Source organism: Haliotis rubra, unplaced genomic scaffold, assembly GCF_003918875.1.
Source record: "Haliotis rubra isolate DU_JTF1 unplaced genomic scaffold, ASM391887v1 Scf1, whole genome shotgun sequence".
Classification (NCBI taxonomy): domain Eukaryota; kingdom Metazoa; phylum Mollusca; class Gastropoda; order Lepetellida; family Haliotidae; genus Haliotis; species Haliotis rubra.
Genome location: NW_025764891.1, coordinates 3,879,028 through 3,897,006, shown reverse-complemented (window position 1 = coordinate 3,897,006; position 17,979 = coordinate 3,879,028). Strand labels below are relative to the sequence as shown.

General features: G+C 37.6%; 1 protein-coding gene across 1 annotated transcript in view; it reads left to right on the top strand.

Annotated features, from left to right (window-relative positions):
* LOC124272027 (START domain-containing protein 10-like) overlaps positions 1–15,782 on the top strand; it is a 30,174-nt gene extending 14,392 nt beyond the window's left edge. Inside the window, exons 3-6 of the mRNA XM_046707204.1 lie at positions 3,715–3,818; positions 6,056–6,173; positions 10,942–10,994; positions 12,626–15,782. Of these exons, the coding sequence (XP_046563160.1) occupies positions 3,715–3,818; positions 6,056–6,173; positions 10,942–10,994; positions 12,626–12,844 (494 nt within the window). The 3' untranslated portion in view covers positions 12,845–15,782. The remainder of the gene's footprint in view (positions 1–3,714; positions 3,819–6,055; positions 6,174–10,941; positions 10,995–12,625) is intronic.
* Positions 15,783–17,979: the final 2,197 nt, after the last annotated feature.

The following is a 17,979-nucleotide window of genomic DNA, read 5'->3' as shown; positions in this document are numbered from 1 at the left end:
AGCTGTTTGCTTTCAAGCTTTCGTTTACATGATGAATTGGGGCAGTGGGGTAGCCTAGTAGTTTAAGCGTTAGCTTGTCACGCTAAATACCCAGGTTCAATTCCCCACATGGGTACAATGTGTGAACCAATTTCTGGTGTCCCCCTCGGTGATATTGCTGGAATATTGCTAAAAGCGGCTTAAACCCAAACTCACTCAGTCAGTCATTGCCATATGATGAAGAATTAGTGGTGATCTGATTAATTGAAATAATCGAAGATTGATTGCAATGACTAAACGACCAAGCAATCGATCATGTTTTCTCATAATCGAACACAAACAATTTTGGAACACTTGTTTGCATTTACAGTCTTTTTTCACAAGGTTGGTTTTGTCTGTTACATTTCATAAGCACGACCAGCTTGTTCCAAGTCATGATTGAATTTATCTTACAGGCTCCAGGAAATATATGTTCCTAACATACAAATCATCCTTTAAAGATTTAATTTTTTTTATATTTTTTTGTTATTTTTCTTCATTTTTTTGTGCATTAACAAATATAACCAGGAAAATTTGATAAATGAGGCTAACCAATTATTTTCGCTAATAGATCAGTTGTAATGAACCAATCATCAATTGAGATTTTAACCAATTCCCAACACTTGTAAGAATACACTCTCAGGGCTCGAAAAATTCAAAAATCTGCACTCGCCCTGTAGGGCAAGTAATATGAACTTTCCACTTGTCCTTCTAGAATTGTACTTTCCCTATAGATCATGCATCACAATGAATATAAATTTATATTTTTTAATTTCAAAATGTTTGCTCAGTTGAATAAAACTAAAATAAACATTACTTTCTTTGTCTTCTGTACAAAATCCTCGACAAAATTGAATTGGTTCACCATTTAAGATAGCTGAACTTTAAGGAAAAAAGAAAGATGTTACTTTGAGTCAGAAAACGTACTCGTCCTCTAGGACAAGCAAATTATGTTTTTCACTTGCCCGAAACAAATTTTACTCTTCAATATGAGCGGACGAGTGGAATTTTCGAGCCCTGACTCTGTAACGTTTTCCTCATATTACAGATCTAGACATTCTTAGATTTCACATGTCTACACCCTTTCATTGCCATATTGGGGCGGCGGTGGGGTAGCCTAGTGGTTGAAGCGTTGGCTCGTCACCCCGAAGACCTGGGTTCGAATCCCCACATGGGTACAATGTGTGAAGCCCATTTCTGGTGTCCCCCACCGTGATGTTGCTGAATATTGCTAAAAGCAGTGTAAACCCAAACTCAGTCAGTCAGTCATTGCCATATGTTTATCATGATGAAATCTGTCAAATGCTGGTCTTTTCAAACATTCCTACAAGAGCAGATGTTGCCGGCAAGTACTGAAAGGTGAACAGGTGATGTAAACCCTGAATGTCATCAGACCATCCATTCATGTTGAGTCAACATTCTGTGACGAATATACTCTACATGAAATATGTTCATGAAATACTGTTTAAAATGAATGAAAACCAAGTTCTATGGATAGTCAACTTCTTTATTGCAATGACTATCCATAGAACTTGGTTTTCCTTCATCTTTACAACTTCTAAAATGCTTCTCAAAGAAACTGTTCAAACTGGTTTTCATTGTATCTCTCCTAACACGAAACGTTTTAAAGCTCTCTTCGAAAATACGTACTACCTTTTAAATTTGTGGAATATTTATCTTTGGTTAAATTTGGTTTCTACTAGTCCTGTTATATATTGTGAATTGAACCATATCCCCTGATTAATTCAATTGCTCATTTTTTTGTTCTTGGATATAGACTACTTGGCATGGATTTTTGTTACAATATTTTGCAAAAGAGCTTTACTTGGAACTAGTGTGTTATTTATCAAAAGTGAGATATGCAAAATGGAATATATGCAAGCCATGAAGTAGCGTAACACAGGTCATTTTGCCAAAGCCGCTTATCGTACCATCATTAGGCTATAAGCAGCATTGTCAATATGTATTGTGTTTTCGTCCCCACCCAACCCCCAAATCACTTAACTGTTTCAACTGAAGCAATTACAGTGTTTATTATTTCAATGTTTATTTTTTATTCCTTGATATGAAACATAAATTATTCCTCAATGAATATTCATATTTGCTATTCAATGTTCGTGAAACCTATCATTTCACCTCAAAGTATATTCACAGCAACCCATGAATACCGTAAGCTTGTCAAACACGAGTTTCCTTTTTCAAAAGTGCATCTTGTGATATACATATGATTGCAAATACTTTATGGAGCAGTTTGTTGTTACATAATCATCCAGGTATATGCTACAAAGAGTGAGTGTGCACCATCACAGGCAGGGCGGTGGGGTAGCCTAGTGGTTAAAGTGTTCAGGTTCGCTTCCCCACATGGGTACAATGTGTGAAGCCCATTTCTGGTGCCCCACGCCATGATATTGCTGGAATATTGCTAAAAGCTTCCTACAAGAGCAGATGTTGCCGGCCAAGTACTGAAAGGTGAACAGGTGATGTAAACCCTGAATGTCATCAGACCATCCATTCATGTTGAGTCGACATTCTGTGACGAATATACTCTACATGAAATATGTTCATGAAATACTGTTTAAAATGAATGAAAACCAAGTTCTATGGATAGTCAACTTCTTTATTGCAATGACTATCCATATAACTTGGTTTTCATTCATCTTTACAACTTCTAAAATGCTTCTCAAAGAAACTGTTCAAACTGGTTTTCATTGTATCTCTCCTAACACGAAACGTTTTAAAGCTCTCTTCGAAAATACGTACTACCTTTTAAATTTGTGAAATATTTATCTTTGGTTAAATTTGGTTTCTACTAGTCCTGTTATATAATGTGAATTGAACCATATCCCCTGATTAATTCAATTGCTCATTTTGTTGTTCTGGGATATAGACTACTTGGCATGGATTTTTGTTACAATATTTTGCAAAAGAGCTTTACTTGGAACTAGTGTGTTATTTATCAAAAGTGAGATATGCAAAATGGAATATATGCAAGCCATGAAGTAAGCGTAACACAGGTCATTTTGCCAAAGCGCTTATCGTTACCATCATTAGGGCTATAAAGCAGAATTGTTAATATGTATTGTGTTTTCGTCCCCACCCCACCCCCAAATCACTTAACTGTTTCAACTGAAGCAATTACAGTGTTTATTATTTCAATGTTTATTTTTTATTCCTTGATATGAAACATAAATTATTCCTCAATGAATATTCATATTTGTTATTCAATGTTCGTGAAACCTATCATTTCACCTCAAAGTATTTTCACTGCAACCCATGAATACCTTAAGCTTGTCAAACACAGAGTTTCCTTTTTCAAAAGTGCATCTTGTGATATACATATGATTGCAAATACTTTATGGAGCAGTTTGTTCTTACTCAATCATCCAGGTATATGCTGTGCACCATCTCAGGCAGGGCGGTGGGGTAGCCCAGTGGTTAAAGTCCCAGGTTCTCTTCCCCACATGGGTACAATGTGTGAAGCCCATTTCTGGTGCCCCCGCCATGATATTGCTGGAATATTGCTAAAAGCGTCGTAAAACTAAACTGACTCACTCACCATCACAAGTCCAATAAACATGAACACAATCTCAAACATGTTAAACCCCATGTTTTCATCTCTCTTCACTAACCACATTTTCTTCTGACTTCAGAATGATTTTTAAAGACTTGTACCTGTATATATGTTTGCTATTTCAGTTCGGTGCCCCCCTCCAGTGAGGAACCGAGACTTTGTAACACAGCGGTCCTGGTTGGACACTGGCACAGAGTTGTACATCTTCAACCATTCTGTCAACCACGAGGTAATCATCTCACACAGGCTCTAGGCATGGTATCCCGTGAAGGTCCGGGTTAGAATGAGCCTTCAGTAACCCATGCTTGTCGTAGAGGCAACTAATGGGATCGGGTGGTCAGGCTCGCTGACTTGGTTGACACATGTCATCGGTTCCCAATTGCACAGATCGATGCTCATGCTGTTGATCACTGGATTGTCTGATCCAAACTCGATTATTTACAAACCGCCGCCATATAGTGGAATATTGCTGAATGCGGCGTAAAACTAAACTCACTCACTCACTCTAAGCATGGTGAGATTGGCAGTCCTAGCAAGCTGGGCTCATGTTGTTCAAACCTTGGGAAATCCAGTTTAAAATACATCCCCTGCAGCCAATGGTAATTGTACGAAGTGGCCGACAGGTCAGGTGGTTTGGCATGGTGACTTCTTAGATTTTGTGTCATCATACCCTGGTTGTACTGACAGCATTGATGTTTGCTCACAATATTGATCTCTTGAATACCTGGTTGTCATGGTGACTTGAACATGTTGAGAAGGCATGGATGAGCGTGTAGTCTAAGGCACCACAATATTGTTGTGCAGAGCTGCCTCCTTGGACATGCCTGAGACTTGTGTCTCTAGGTTTGGCATTGGAAGCACTAGCTCATGTGTTTCACAAAAGGGGAAAATGTCTAAAGACTTGCCTGACTTCAGACTTTCCTCCAACATGAAGCTGACACACCATGATATATCTGGACATCGTTTTAAAGCTCCATTACACCAGGGCGGTGGGGTAGCCTAGTGGTTAAGGCGTTTGCTCGTCATGCCGAACACCCGGGTTCGATTCCCCACATGGGTACAATGTGTTTTAGAGCCCATTTCTGGTGTTCCCCTAAAAAATGGTATTGCTGGAATATTGCTAAAGCGGCTCACTCATCCAAACTCTCACTCACTCACTCACTCACATCCACACTCACTCACTCACTCACTCTCACTCGATATGACTGACATGAGGCTGGGATAGGCTCCAGTTTCCTTGAAACAAAAAACAGGATGCATTTGAATTATCTGATAATTAACTATCATGATGACAAAACATAAATTTTGTTTATATGATTTGATGTTTCCATGGTTACTGGTATACTGTAGATTGTTTGAAAATCATTTGATTCAATTTTTGATTCATTGATCAATGGCTAAATCTTAAATGTATTAGGAATTGGACTCTTGTGTACATACACCAGTGTAGTGCCCCCTTTCTTTGATGGAGATTTAAAAAAACCCACAACATTTTGTGTGCTATGCACAGTCCCAAACTACATCATTGTCATTATATTTAGAACATTATTTTAGAACATTATTATAACAGATTTGGTCAGTAAAAATGTGATCTTTACTAGGGTTTAACATTTCAGTTATTTTTACTCTATGTTAGATGTCGTTTTGGGGCAGATATTACGTACTTGTTGCAATTAGCCACACAAATTTTCTCCTCAATGTTCTGGCGATTCAGTAAAAAAAGATAACCAAACATAAAAGTATTCATACAGTGATTGGTTGGTTAAAACAACATTGATGCAGTGATTGGTTGATTCCAACTGAAACTAAAGTGTTGTTTTCTCCCAGGAGTTAATCACTTTTCACTGTTGACCCCAAATGTTTTTCTCAAGGGAAAAATATTTTCAATTTTTTATGACATTCGGTATTGTCAAAAAACTGCTGAAATAATGGAAGCCCTAATTGATACACAAACATAAACATTTGTCAAAATACATGATGTATGCTTGTAGGATGGCAGATAGATACAGGCTATAACTACAATATTCAGGTTGATATAGGACTGTATGCCTGGGAGGGTATTACAAGCTATATCACCAGCTGCATCACCAGCTGTCTCCTATCTCCGGACTGCCAGGCATGACATGCAGTATCAGTTGCCTAACATTTAACTAGCTTTTATATTATCAAAATTGATTTAGTTCTTATTTCATTTTCTATTTTATATACTTGATTCTTATCATACGAGATTAATTTATGGAACAATTGAAACCTAGCTGATCCATCTTGCAAGTTTATCATTATGTCTAATTTGGATAATCGCCATTGATATTTGTAATTTTCATATGGAAAATATTATATTTTGCTCAGCATGTAAGTTGAGTGAAATATGACACTATTCATGACAGAGTGTTGGGACATTTCTTATCTATTTTTTAATTTGTAAATAACTTGTGTGAACTTGTATATTTCTCAATTCCATTCCAGAAATGCCCCCCAAGGAAAGGTTTCATCCGAGGTATTTCATATTTCACGGGTTACATGATTCGAAAGCTGGATAACGACAGATGTCAGCTAACCTATATCTCCCAGTCAGATCCTAAAGGTAGGTCAAAGGTCAAAGTTAAACGTCAAATGAATCACCAATATCTTACCAGTGCATTGTTAATCTAACAATGTTAGATTCTATAGTATTTATTACAATTACTTCACCCTTTTTGCAAGTTTATGTTTTATCATAATGCCATTTGCTTGACTGATTTTGTGTGCTTTGGCAGTGCATAGTTGTGTCCCTTAGATTGTCAGTATCCTCTTATCATGGTTTGTAATCAGGATATTGTTCACACATAACACCTGTATATCACATGTAAGTCCCGTATATCTTATATAACACCTGCATACTACATCTGTATATCACATATAACACCTGCATATCACATATAACACCTGCATATCACATATAACACCTGTATATCACATAACACCTGCATATCACATATAACACCTGCATACAACATGTTACATACCCGGGTTCGGTTCCCCACATGGGCACATTGTGTGAAGCCCATTTCTGGTGTCCCCCGCCGTGATGTTGCTGGAATGTTGCTAAAAGCGGCGTAAAACCAAACTCAGTCAGTCAGTGTTACATATAACACCTGCATATCACATGTAAGTCCTGTATATCAAATATAACACCTGCATATCACATATAACACCTGACCCATGAAGATCCTGGGTAGAATAGGTCTTCAGCAACCAATGCTTGCCACAAAAGGCGACTATGCTTGTCGTAACTAACAGGATCAGGTGGTCAGGCTCGCTGACTTGGTTGACACATGTCATCAGTTCCCAATTGCACAGATCGATGCTCATGCTGTTGATCACTGGATTGTCTGGTCCAGACTCGATTATTTAGAGACCGCCGCCATAAAGCTGGAATATTGCTGAGTGCGGCGTAAAACTCAACTCACTCACTCACGTATAACACCTGTATATCACATATAACACCTGCATATCACATATAACACCTGCATATCAGATATGACATCATTTCAGACTTTCTTTCTGCATTAAACTGAAACATTCACTCACTCACTGACTGACTTATCACATAAAACCATATAATAGAGCCAGGAAACATTGTATTGTTGTACCTTGCCATAAGTCAACCTTTAACCCTTGACCTCGATGTCACCATTCATACCAAACATTGTAGGCAGATAACCAGACATTATTGTTATCATAGGTGTGCGATTCTGTGTCAGCTGAGACTCTCGTCACCTGACTCCATGTGCAGTAACCATGCACGTCACATGTACTTTATTACCAGCATTGAACCATGCTCCAGTGAATATTCATGCCAATTTAAACTATGAAGAAAAATCTTTTGTGGTTGCTGCAAAACAGTTCAACACATGAAATTGATGCTAAAAATGTGAGGGTTCCTTGTTTTAAAGACACTTTTGTTTATCTGGCCACATTGGACTTTTTTGTGATGAAACAGTCAGTCACGTATATAACAAATCTCACATTAAACAATGCAATTGAGTGGTGCATTCCGACGGTACTTGTCACAAAGTACTGGGCCGACCAGTGAAGATCCGGGTTAGAATTGGTATTCAGCAGCCCATGCTTGTCGTAAGCGTCAAGAAGCAGAATTGGGTGGTCAGGCTCGCTGACTTGGTTGACACATGTCATAGCATCGCAGGCATGATGTTAATCACTGGATTGTCTGGCCAAGACTCGATTATTTACAGACCACTATAGCTTTAACTTCTTTGAGTGGCATTGTTTAGAAGTTGAAGAGTAGTGTACGGACAAACTGGATAAATACAGAATAAAGAAGTTGTTTATCCATAAAGTTTGTCTATAGCTTTGCTAGAAAATTGCTAAGTGTGGCATTAAACAACAAGGTAACCAACTAACGAGTTGTGGGTCAGGTGTGGGGACCTTGTGTGTCTTTGTTTGGGTAACCATGTTAAATAGTAAGAAGCGCAAGATTTATTGAACATATGTTATATTTGGGATTACACTTTCTTACTAAAGTACAGATTCTAGTACTTTTACTAAGAAAGTGTAATCCCATATATAACATGTTACATTTGACCACTTTCTAAAATGGCATTGTGTATTTCAAAGATTTATGGATGTCAACTTCTTTATTGTGAATAACACGATGTTTCGGAGTGTGTACTTGCTCCTTCATCAGATGAATGGTAGGGAGTACAAGGGGGGATGTATATACAAGGTGAGGTGAGGTGAAATTGGGATTAACGTTGCTCTCGAGAATATTTCGCTCATATGCGTGTTTATGTGTAGGTGCGGCTGCTTGTACTAGCCCAGACTGAAGCTGGTTTTATAGTGCTAGCCCACTGAGATACCATGCCCGCAGTGAAGCATGAATACCCCACTCAGACACATTATACTGACTCCGAGCCGACCAGTCCTTGTTGTACCCATTAATGCCAAGCGCCAGACAGGGACCAACAAGTACCATATTTTAACATCTTTTTGGTATGACGCGGTCGGGGATCGAACCCGCGACCTTCCGCTCTCCGGGCGGATGCTCTAACCACTACACCACGGAGGTGGTCCGATATATATACAAACAGGAGGCACTACAAAAAAGACATGTATAACAAGCTTAACAATGTTGAAGAATGAATATGTAATAAAAAACATTCTTCAACATTGTTAAGCTTGTTACATGTTTTCTTTATAGTGCCTCATGTATGTATATACATCCCCCCTTGTACTCGCTACCATTCACCTGATGAAGGAGACAGCAACTAGAAGCATCATAACGCTACTCAGTTACATTCTACAGATTATGATGTAAAACACTTTGATACAGTCAACTCTCGTTAATCCGACACTTGTGGTTGCAGAGAAATATGTCGGATTAACGAAAATGTCGGATTAATGAAAATATCAATGTTTACTAAATGTCATGATCGTCATACTGTTGCATGCATATCAGAAATGGTAGATCTAGTTATCTTCATCGTATGTAAAAATATTCACAGAAATAAAAAAATACTAACAATACATACTTGTTTTCATTTATTAACATTCATAGATGGCATAACATACATATATAATCACATAAGCGAACAGTTTCATAGTGTGATGTTCACTGACGCCGGTGTCAAGCAGCCAGTAAGGCACACGCTAATTACCACTCACGTGTGATTGTTTGTATACGGTCGGATCATCCGACCGGCTGTGTTGATTGTCGGATTAACGAATGTTTTTACCATGTATTTACAACAATAAGCTGCTAGATTGGTGTGTCGGAGTCGGAATGCGAGAATGTCGGATTAACGAGAGTAATTATCACTGTTTTAAATGGTTCCCTAATTTTTTGTCGGATTAACGTGATTGTCGGATTAACGAGTGTCGGATTAACGAGAGCTGACTGTACATTAGATTTGAATACTGTATTCATCCTGAGCCATAAAATTCATTCCCTGTGTCATAATCAAGCAAATGTCCCTTCAATAAAAGATATTCCTTCTTTCAAATTATTTATAATATGAAAATATTAGCTGGATTGTTTGCAATTAAAAACATGTCAAATACGTAGAAACCAAAGGGGATTCTGGGTTAGAAAAGTCCCAGCAGCCTTTGCTGGTCATTAGACGTTATTTGGTGGATCAAGTGGTCAGGCCCAGTGACTTGGTTGCTTTAGTATTGATCAGTTGATTGTCTGGTCCAGACTTGAGTATTTACAGGTGGAAGTCTGTTGCTGGAATACTGCTTAGTTTAGCATTAACCAACATAACATATACACCCTTTTTGATTGCCTGCCTCACCATATGTGACTTATGATGAAAGCTATCAAATGCTGTTTTTCAAACATTCCAATTTTAGCAGATGTTGCTACAAACAAAAACAACTATGCATAATTCCTGCATCATGACCAAGTCTGAAATAGCTGAGTTTTGTGACCCAACTCTGTATTCTTGTCCATTTAATTCCTTTACTTCAACATTATCTCCCTACTGATTCTCTGTCTATGATTGTATGGAATTAATCAACTCCCGTCATGCTCTCACACATGCATTTGCAATGCCAATTGCTACACCATAGCCCTCACTCCCTCCCTGACTCAACCCGTGAAGATCCGGGGTAGAATAGGTCTTCAGCAACCCATGCTTGCCACAAAAGGCGACTAAGCTTGTCGTAAGAGGCGACTAACGGGATCGGGTGGTCAGGCTCGCTGACTTGGTTTACACAATTGCGCAGATCGATGCTCATGCTGTTGATCACTGGATTGGTCTGGTCCAGACTGGATTATTGACAGACCGCCACCATAAAGCTGGAATATTGCTGAATGCAGCATAAAACTAAACTCACTCACTCCAAACCACACACACTGCAACACACAATAATAAATGTAATGTTAACCACACTTCACCCCTTTCACTCACTCGAAGTTGACCTGTACCATAAACTGTAACCATGTAATGTGAGTGATGGATTGCTTGTTTTAGAATTTCTGTTTGTAAATAATGTAATTGAATATAGTTGTTGTTTTTGTTGTTGTTTTAAAATTCTTTTGAACTTTGTATCTAAAATGTGTATGAATTCAGACTTAATCTCATCACTATATCAGTATATGGCTGGAATAATGCAGATGTGATGTAAAACCCAGCTCAACAACTCAACCTTTCACTCACTCACTCACTCACTCCAAACCTCACACATTGAAACACACAATAATAAATGTCATGTTAACCACAATTTACTCCTTTCACTCACTCACTCACTCACTCACTCCAAACCTCACACACTGAAACACACACAACTATATATGTCATGTTAGCCACACTTCACCACCTCCTTCACATTGGTGGTTTTGTATGTTTCAGGCAAGTTGCCATCATGGGCTGTGAACAAGCTGACACACATGCTGGCTCCAAAGGTGGGTGGTGTCTATTGTTATTGTCAGCCATTCTCAGCCATTCATAGGTCATTTGTGGCCTCCAGGAAGAGACCGTCTGACATTATGGAATTATTTCAACTCAAGTATAACATATGTTGTTTGAAAATTACCCATTTAAAGACCACTGTCAACGTGACAATTTGCCAATGATTGAGGTTTTATGTGGCCTTTTATACATTAGGTTTTATGTGGCCTTTTCTCGCGCCTTTTTTTCATTAGGTTTTCTGCTAGTAGTTATTGCATTGTTGTGAACAATGATGTTTAGTTCAACGAATAATTATTGGTTGTGGTTGGTGTGGTACATCATAAATTCTTAGTGCTGCTGTAAAGTCATACATGTTGTAATGTTATTCAAAACTGTATCGATATTTAGTTTTGAAAGTATCGGTTTAAATATGTTTATGTATTGTTTACATTTTGCAATTGTGTCATGTTTTTTGATGTTATGAGAGTTATAAATTATTATTTTTCATTCACAAAGATGGCAAATTTGAATCTCTGAGAATAAAACAAAGTTGATCTTTCATGGACAATTATAAAATATGAAATATTAATGTTCAAAATGTAACTAAATTTACGCAATAATACCACGAAAATAGGTATCGTGATATGCATCGAATCGTGACATGGGTATCATGATACGTATTGATTCATGAAACTTATGTATCGTGACATCCCTATTAAAGGGCAGGTCATGTATGATAGGGGGAGGGAGGGGCAGTGAGATTTGGGTTAGGACAGTGTTGCATATGGCTGCTACTCCCCTCTCCCCCTTCTCCCTCAGTGACACATTTTCATAATCTCTATCCTCTTTATTTTTGTCATTTTTTCATGACATGACCACCCCCCTGTCCCTCTTAATCTGGGGCATTCGATTGGATAACCAGGCAATGTTGTGAGCCAGATTTACAAAGGTGTAAGGCGTTTTGTAGTGTTAAAGGACAGGTCATGTATTATAGGGGGTAGAGGGCAGTGGCATCAGTCTTCAGACTTTCTATCTCCCTCCCTTCCATCATGGTAATTTTTTGCAACCCCATTCCCATTTTGCAATGTTTTTTCTTTCCCAGGTTGAGCCAGATTTACAAAGTTGTAAAATGTGTTGTTATGTTAAAGGACATGTCATGTATTATAGGGACTGTGAGATTAGTGTTCGGTCTGTATTGTATCCTCCCCTTCTCGCTCCCTTCCACCATGGTACTTGTTTGCAAGTCCTATCCACTTTTTAAGTGTTGTTTTTGCTTTCCCAGGTTGTGAGTCGGATTTACAAAGTTGTAAAATGTGTTGTTATGTTAAAGGACAGGTCATGTATTATAGGGGCTGTGAGATTAGTGTTCGGTCTGTATTGTATCCTCCCCATCTTGCTCCCTTCCACCATGGTACTTGTTTGCAAGTCCTATCCACTTTTTAAGTGTTGTTTTTTCTTTCCCAGGTTGTGAGTCGGATTTACAAAGTTGTAAAATGTGTTGTTATGTTAAAGGACAGGTCATGTATTATAGGGGCTGTGAAGTCGGTCTTCGGACTTATTGTATCCTCCCAATCTTGCTCCCTTCCACCATGGTACTTGTTTGCAATTCCTATTCCCTTTTTAAGTGTTGATTTTTCTTTCCCAGGTTGTGAGTCGGATTTACAAAGCTTGTAAGAAATACAAAGACTGGAAGAGCAAGAACAACCCTCACTTTAAACCTTGGCTCAATGCGGAGCAGATGATGAGTAACCTGCCTCGTCTTGACCCTGCCGCCATCAAGCCCATCAATGCCGGTATTTCACAAGAGTCTCTTGATGAAGAAGAAGACATAAACGAGGAGGATATACGAATGGAAGATTTTTAGCTTTAGTTGTAGTCAGAGTGTTGTATTATATCAATGACTGGGACCAAGGGTAAATTTGAGGGACATTATCACCAACCATCTTGAAAACCAATACACCTTGTCTATAAAGCAGTAGCCTTATGTACTGTTTACAGAGGCTGACCTGGTCTAAATCACAGACAACAGGCATCTGCTGATGACATTTCATAAGATCAATGGCCAATTCTGAGAAGTGGAAGAGAAACATAACTTTTGTAAAAACTAATATTTAGGACTGTTAAACATGTGAAAGATAGACTACTGACTTATTTTGGGGTCTTGATTTCAGTCTTAATGTCAGACATTTTTCGGATCAATATCTGTTTTTGTTGGCACTTTGAAGATCTTAGCACCAAGGGCACCTGTCAATATGTCTTGGCACCTGTCATTGTCTGTGAAGATCTTAGCACCAAGGGCACCTGTCAATATGTCTTGGCACCTGTCATTGTCTGTGAAGATCTTAGCACCAAGGGCACCTGTCAATATGTCTTGGCACCTGTCATTGTCTGTGAAGTCTTAGCACCAAGGGCACCTGCCATTGTATTTGAAGCTCTTAGCAAAATGGGCACCTGGTATTGTGTGAGGGAGTCCGAGCTACAAGGGCACCTGTCATCATTTGTCATCAGCATGTGTCTTTGTCTGTGTAGACCAGGGTAGCATGCTCTTTGTTTCCTACTCTCTGTAGTTCTCATAATTTCATAGCAATAAGGGGAGAGGTTTGGGTTGTGGAATGCTTTTTAGAAAATGTCACATGACAAACCATTTTCCCAAAATCAGCATTTACGTGAGTCACCTTGATATTATCCAAAAGTTTTGATTCCTTACGGAAAGTAATAAGGTGTGGAACACACAGCTATTAATCATTGTTTTGGTTCTCAGGCAGTGGCAAAAGCACCCCACATGAATATACATTTTGACTCTAATCAACACATAATTAATAATTATCACCAGTAAGCACTAATTATTCAAAAGTCATTGCCTGGTAACCAATACTTTTTTAATCAACAGCATAATAGATAATATAGTGTACACATCAATAACTTCAACTTTTATGTGTGAAATTTTACTTGGGATTGGAATCATGTTGAAAAGGTACCAGTACCCACTGTTTATTACCTGGGGAGCACTGTCTTTTAGAGAGACAAGGTGTTAGTCTTTTCATCTTCAGAAGATGCCATTATTTTTCTTGAAAAAGGGGAACAGAACAATTCAATTCCTTTTGAAACACAATTCTTTTTCAGGACATAGAGTTCTATCATTGATTGTAAATATCTTTTTTTGAAAAGCCTAGGGACCAATGAGTTTTGAAATAAATTTCAAGGTTCATCGAAGTTGGGTCTCTCTGGGACCCTAAAGGAATACACATTCCTTATCCACAAATATTACATGATGAGGTTTTTAAGATGTGAATCTACTGGAAATCACCTTGTTGACATGGACTATTTCATATCATTTGTGTTGGAGAAAGTTAATTGTAGCAGTTTTCATCATAAATTGCCATGTCATCAGAAAATAATTGCTTAATCAGCACAAAAAATGTTTTGTCATCTTGGGGTAATTGCATATTGTTATATATGAATGTTAGCACTATACTTGATCTTGTAGGTTACACTGGAGTGGTAAATGTCAAACACATCCACCATTCTAGGCTCCCTACTACACTGTCACTGTGATACAAGAGAAATATGTTAGATGTGAATTTAAACCCAACTTTCTCATTACTCATGGACGGAAAGGCCTTGGTCTTTCTCCAACTGTACATTAATGTTTTGAGCAGATTACTTTAAACTATATACATACTGTTTTAACTTATCTACTGTCTCAGTACATCGTTTCTTTCAATTGTCCGAGAGAGATTGTATATAATCAAGACTTACACTTGCCTCTTGTAAACCTATACTGATTATCCGTTACAGCCTGTTGAGGCTCATTGAGCCTACACAGGCCTTGTTAGGCCTATTTGAGTCCCAGGAATTACTCTGTTGTTGAAAGCCCTCAGTGAAGGTATACATATTTTTGTATGTGAGGATATATATGTTAGGTCTTTTCATATTGTGTATTTTGCTGCCTTTTACGCAGCTTTAAAAATCAACATCTGTTTACATGTGAGTTGGTGTTTATTATAACTCAGCATTTGATCCATTTTGCACTGGCATCTTAGATCACAATTGTTTCGTAGGGCTGAATGCAGCCTGGAAGAGTCTATTGTTTGCATTGGATGGGTTGACTGTATAGTGTTATGAAGAACTAACTGGCATTTCAGAAACTTTTGTATCAGTGGACATATATCTGTCTTATAGATTTCAACTTCTTTAGTCTTTCAGTGCAATCTTTGTTTATAAATGTGCCAGCATCTACCGAAATGTTGCATTGAAGTAGCAAAGAAGTTGAATTCTGTATGTCATGTCAGTCTTCGGTGTTACAAGTTTTTCTTTGAGTGAATATATCTTTTAACATCGATCCAGTGGTATACTGATATGTGTTGTATTTCCCTAAGGACAATATTCTGGTCTAGAGCAAATAGTGGTAAAATTCCATAGTGAGATTAAAAATTCCAGATAATCAAAATTGTTATTTAAGTTTTTCAGAAGCAACTTGTATGTCACTGAAAGGAACAAGAAAGACAAAAAATTAGTTTTATGTAATTATAATGAATATCAAACTGGTGATGAAACCTCTGATTTTGAGATTATCTGAAACTAAGGGACCAAAGGTTTTAAGCATGAACAATGTAATACTTTGTTCCATGTTCACCTAATGCAGATACTTGGGATATAATTCCAGATAAACGTTCTTCTATGTCATGTCAGATAAAATTGTTTAACATTCCAATATTTGGTAATGAACCATTTGATCAACCACAGAGCATGGGATCGGGACATCTTGGTAGTGTGGGATGTTTGGTTTCACAGGAATTATTAATACTTTTATTATGTATTGCCATGGATAGTTTGCATACTGAAAAGAACCCAGTGTAAAACTTGGTCTTGAATGATTCAGTTGAGTCTAGTGATTTAGCCTCCTATAACATGTATACAAATGTCCCAGCGGTCTAAGGTACTGCACTTTGTTGTGTAGAGTTACACACCTGAGTCAACCAGGGACAACCTTTTCATGGGTTCGAATCTGTATTTCTTCCCCATCATTACCCCTTGGTTTGTCAGCTCCATACCACAAACAGTGTCACCTGCTTTCCACATTAATCTTGTTGCCATGGCAATGGTAACTATGACAACAGAAATGGAATTTGTACACATGTATTAATGATGTTAAGAAATATGCCAAAGGTTGATTTGCAAAGGAATACAAATTTGTCCCAAGGGAGATAATCATTTGGGCTTGTAGTGGAGACTATGGCTGGAGGATGGGTATATGTAAAGTATTGGGGATGGTTGATTGTAAGTGTGTTTAGCGTAATCAATACGCCTTTATTAAAACCCTTTCTTGTCATTAGTTATGCCTTCTACACATATCAATTTCAGACTGAAAAAAGCATTTCCATTTTTCAACCTATTTTAGTATGTATTTAGACTGGTTATCGTTATATAATACGGAAACATTTTTGTGATTAAAATATATTTCCTGAATATATATCTTGTACATACTAATTCACATTATTGTTTATTCACGATGACACTAAGTATTTTATCTCTGATTAATGCACTATGTTATTAAAATCAAATCTTTCACTCAAACCCTCTGTGTCAAGATCTGACATTGTCAGCATAGAAGGTTGTATTGAGTGAACTCTGAACTCAAAACTAGTGGAAGGATGTGAGGGTTACCGGGGTTTTGTTTAGCAAATCAGATGTCAGCTTCCTGATACAGTTTTGCTTCATTTCTTTCCCACATTGATTGGAAAATTTAAATATTAACAAAAGAAAACTGTAACACAAATCTGCTTTCAAAAAGCCTTTGAAGCCTAGAGGTCATACTGAGAAACCAAAAAAACCCAAAAAAACCTTCAACATCAGTGTAGGATGAAGTTCGCGTGATGGGTAAGCCTAATTGTTAAAGCGTTGGCTTGTCATTTTTGCCCCACATGGGTACAATGTGTGAAGCCCATTTCTGGTGTCCCCCACCGGATGTTGCTGGAATATTGCTGAAAGCGGCGTAAAACCAAACTCAGTCAGTCAGTCAGTAGGATAAAGTTCAGCATTTTTGCAGTTTGGAACACCCAGAATATTTGTTTTCGAGATAGGGAAATCAGAAAAGATGAAAGTTCTCGCTCACCAAGAATTTAGAAGCCTTGACACTGATTGTCTTATTGACAACTTTACCTGATGAAACCTGTGTGTCAGAATAAGGATATGATTTTAATGAGTTGGATAAATACCACTGTTCTTTTCTCTATGGAATGATTCGTGCAAACATTGATAACTTGATATATATGTGTGACAAATGGAAGAATGTTTTTTTAGTGACCTATTTATATAATGTGTGTATCCACTGGCCATGATGTTAATGTTTTAACATACAACACTTTGCTTTATACTAAAACCCGTGTCTAGTCATGTGAAATCCATTTTTGTATTGTAGTGGTATTTTACTTTACTAAAAACTACTGCAATCTGTATTCAGTACCCCAAATAATACATTAACTTTTGTTGTTTATGTTATTTATTTTTACCTTACTATCTACGGTAATAATGGAGATATCTTTGTTCATGAACGTGATTCTGTCATGGCATTACTTTGTTCATTCAATAATTCAGTATGAAGGCCATAGGCCCATAACCATTTAATTTTCTTTTGTAATTCATGAGAAAGTCCCTCAGTATGTTAATGCATTGGGCCTACCACATCCAATAAGGGTCCAACCATTTAATCTTCTGGGGATGATTTTGAAAAACATTGTTTAAAGAATATAAATATACATTTGCACATAAAGGAAGGCAGTGTTGTTTGGATAATCATGATTGAGATATATGATTAGTATAGACCATCATTAGTGCAACCGTTTTCAAAACTAGAGTAAACTTTTATTCGTAATGTGATGTAGAAACTTTAACTGACGCCTTCAAGGTGCACAAGTGTGACAGGAATGTGTAATGCAATGTTTAACATCAAATGTTTGAGCTCAAATGTCCATTGGTGGTTTGAATGTCCTGGGAATG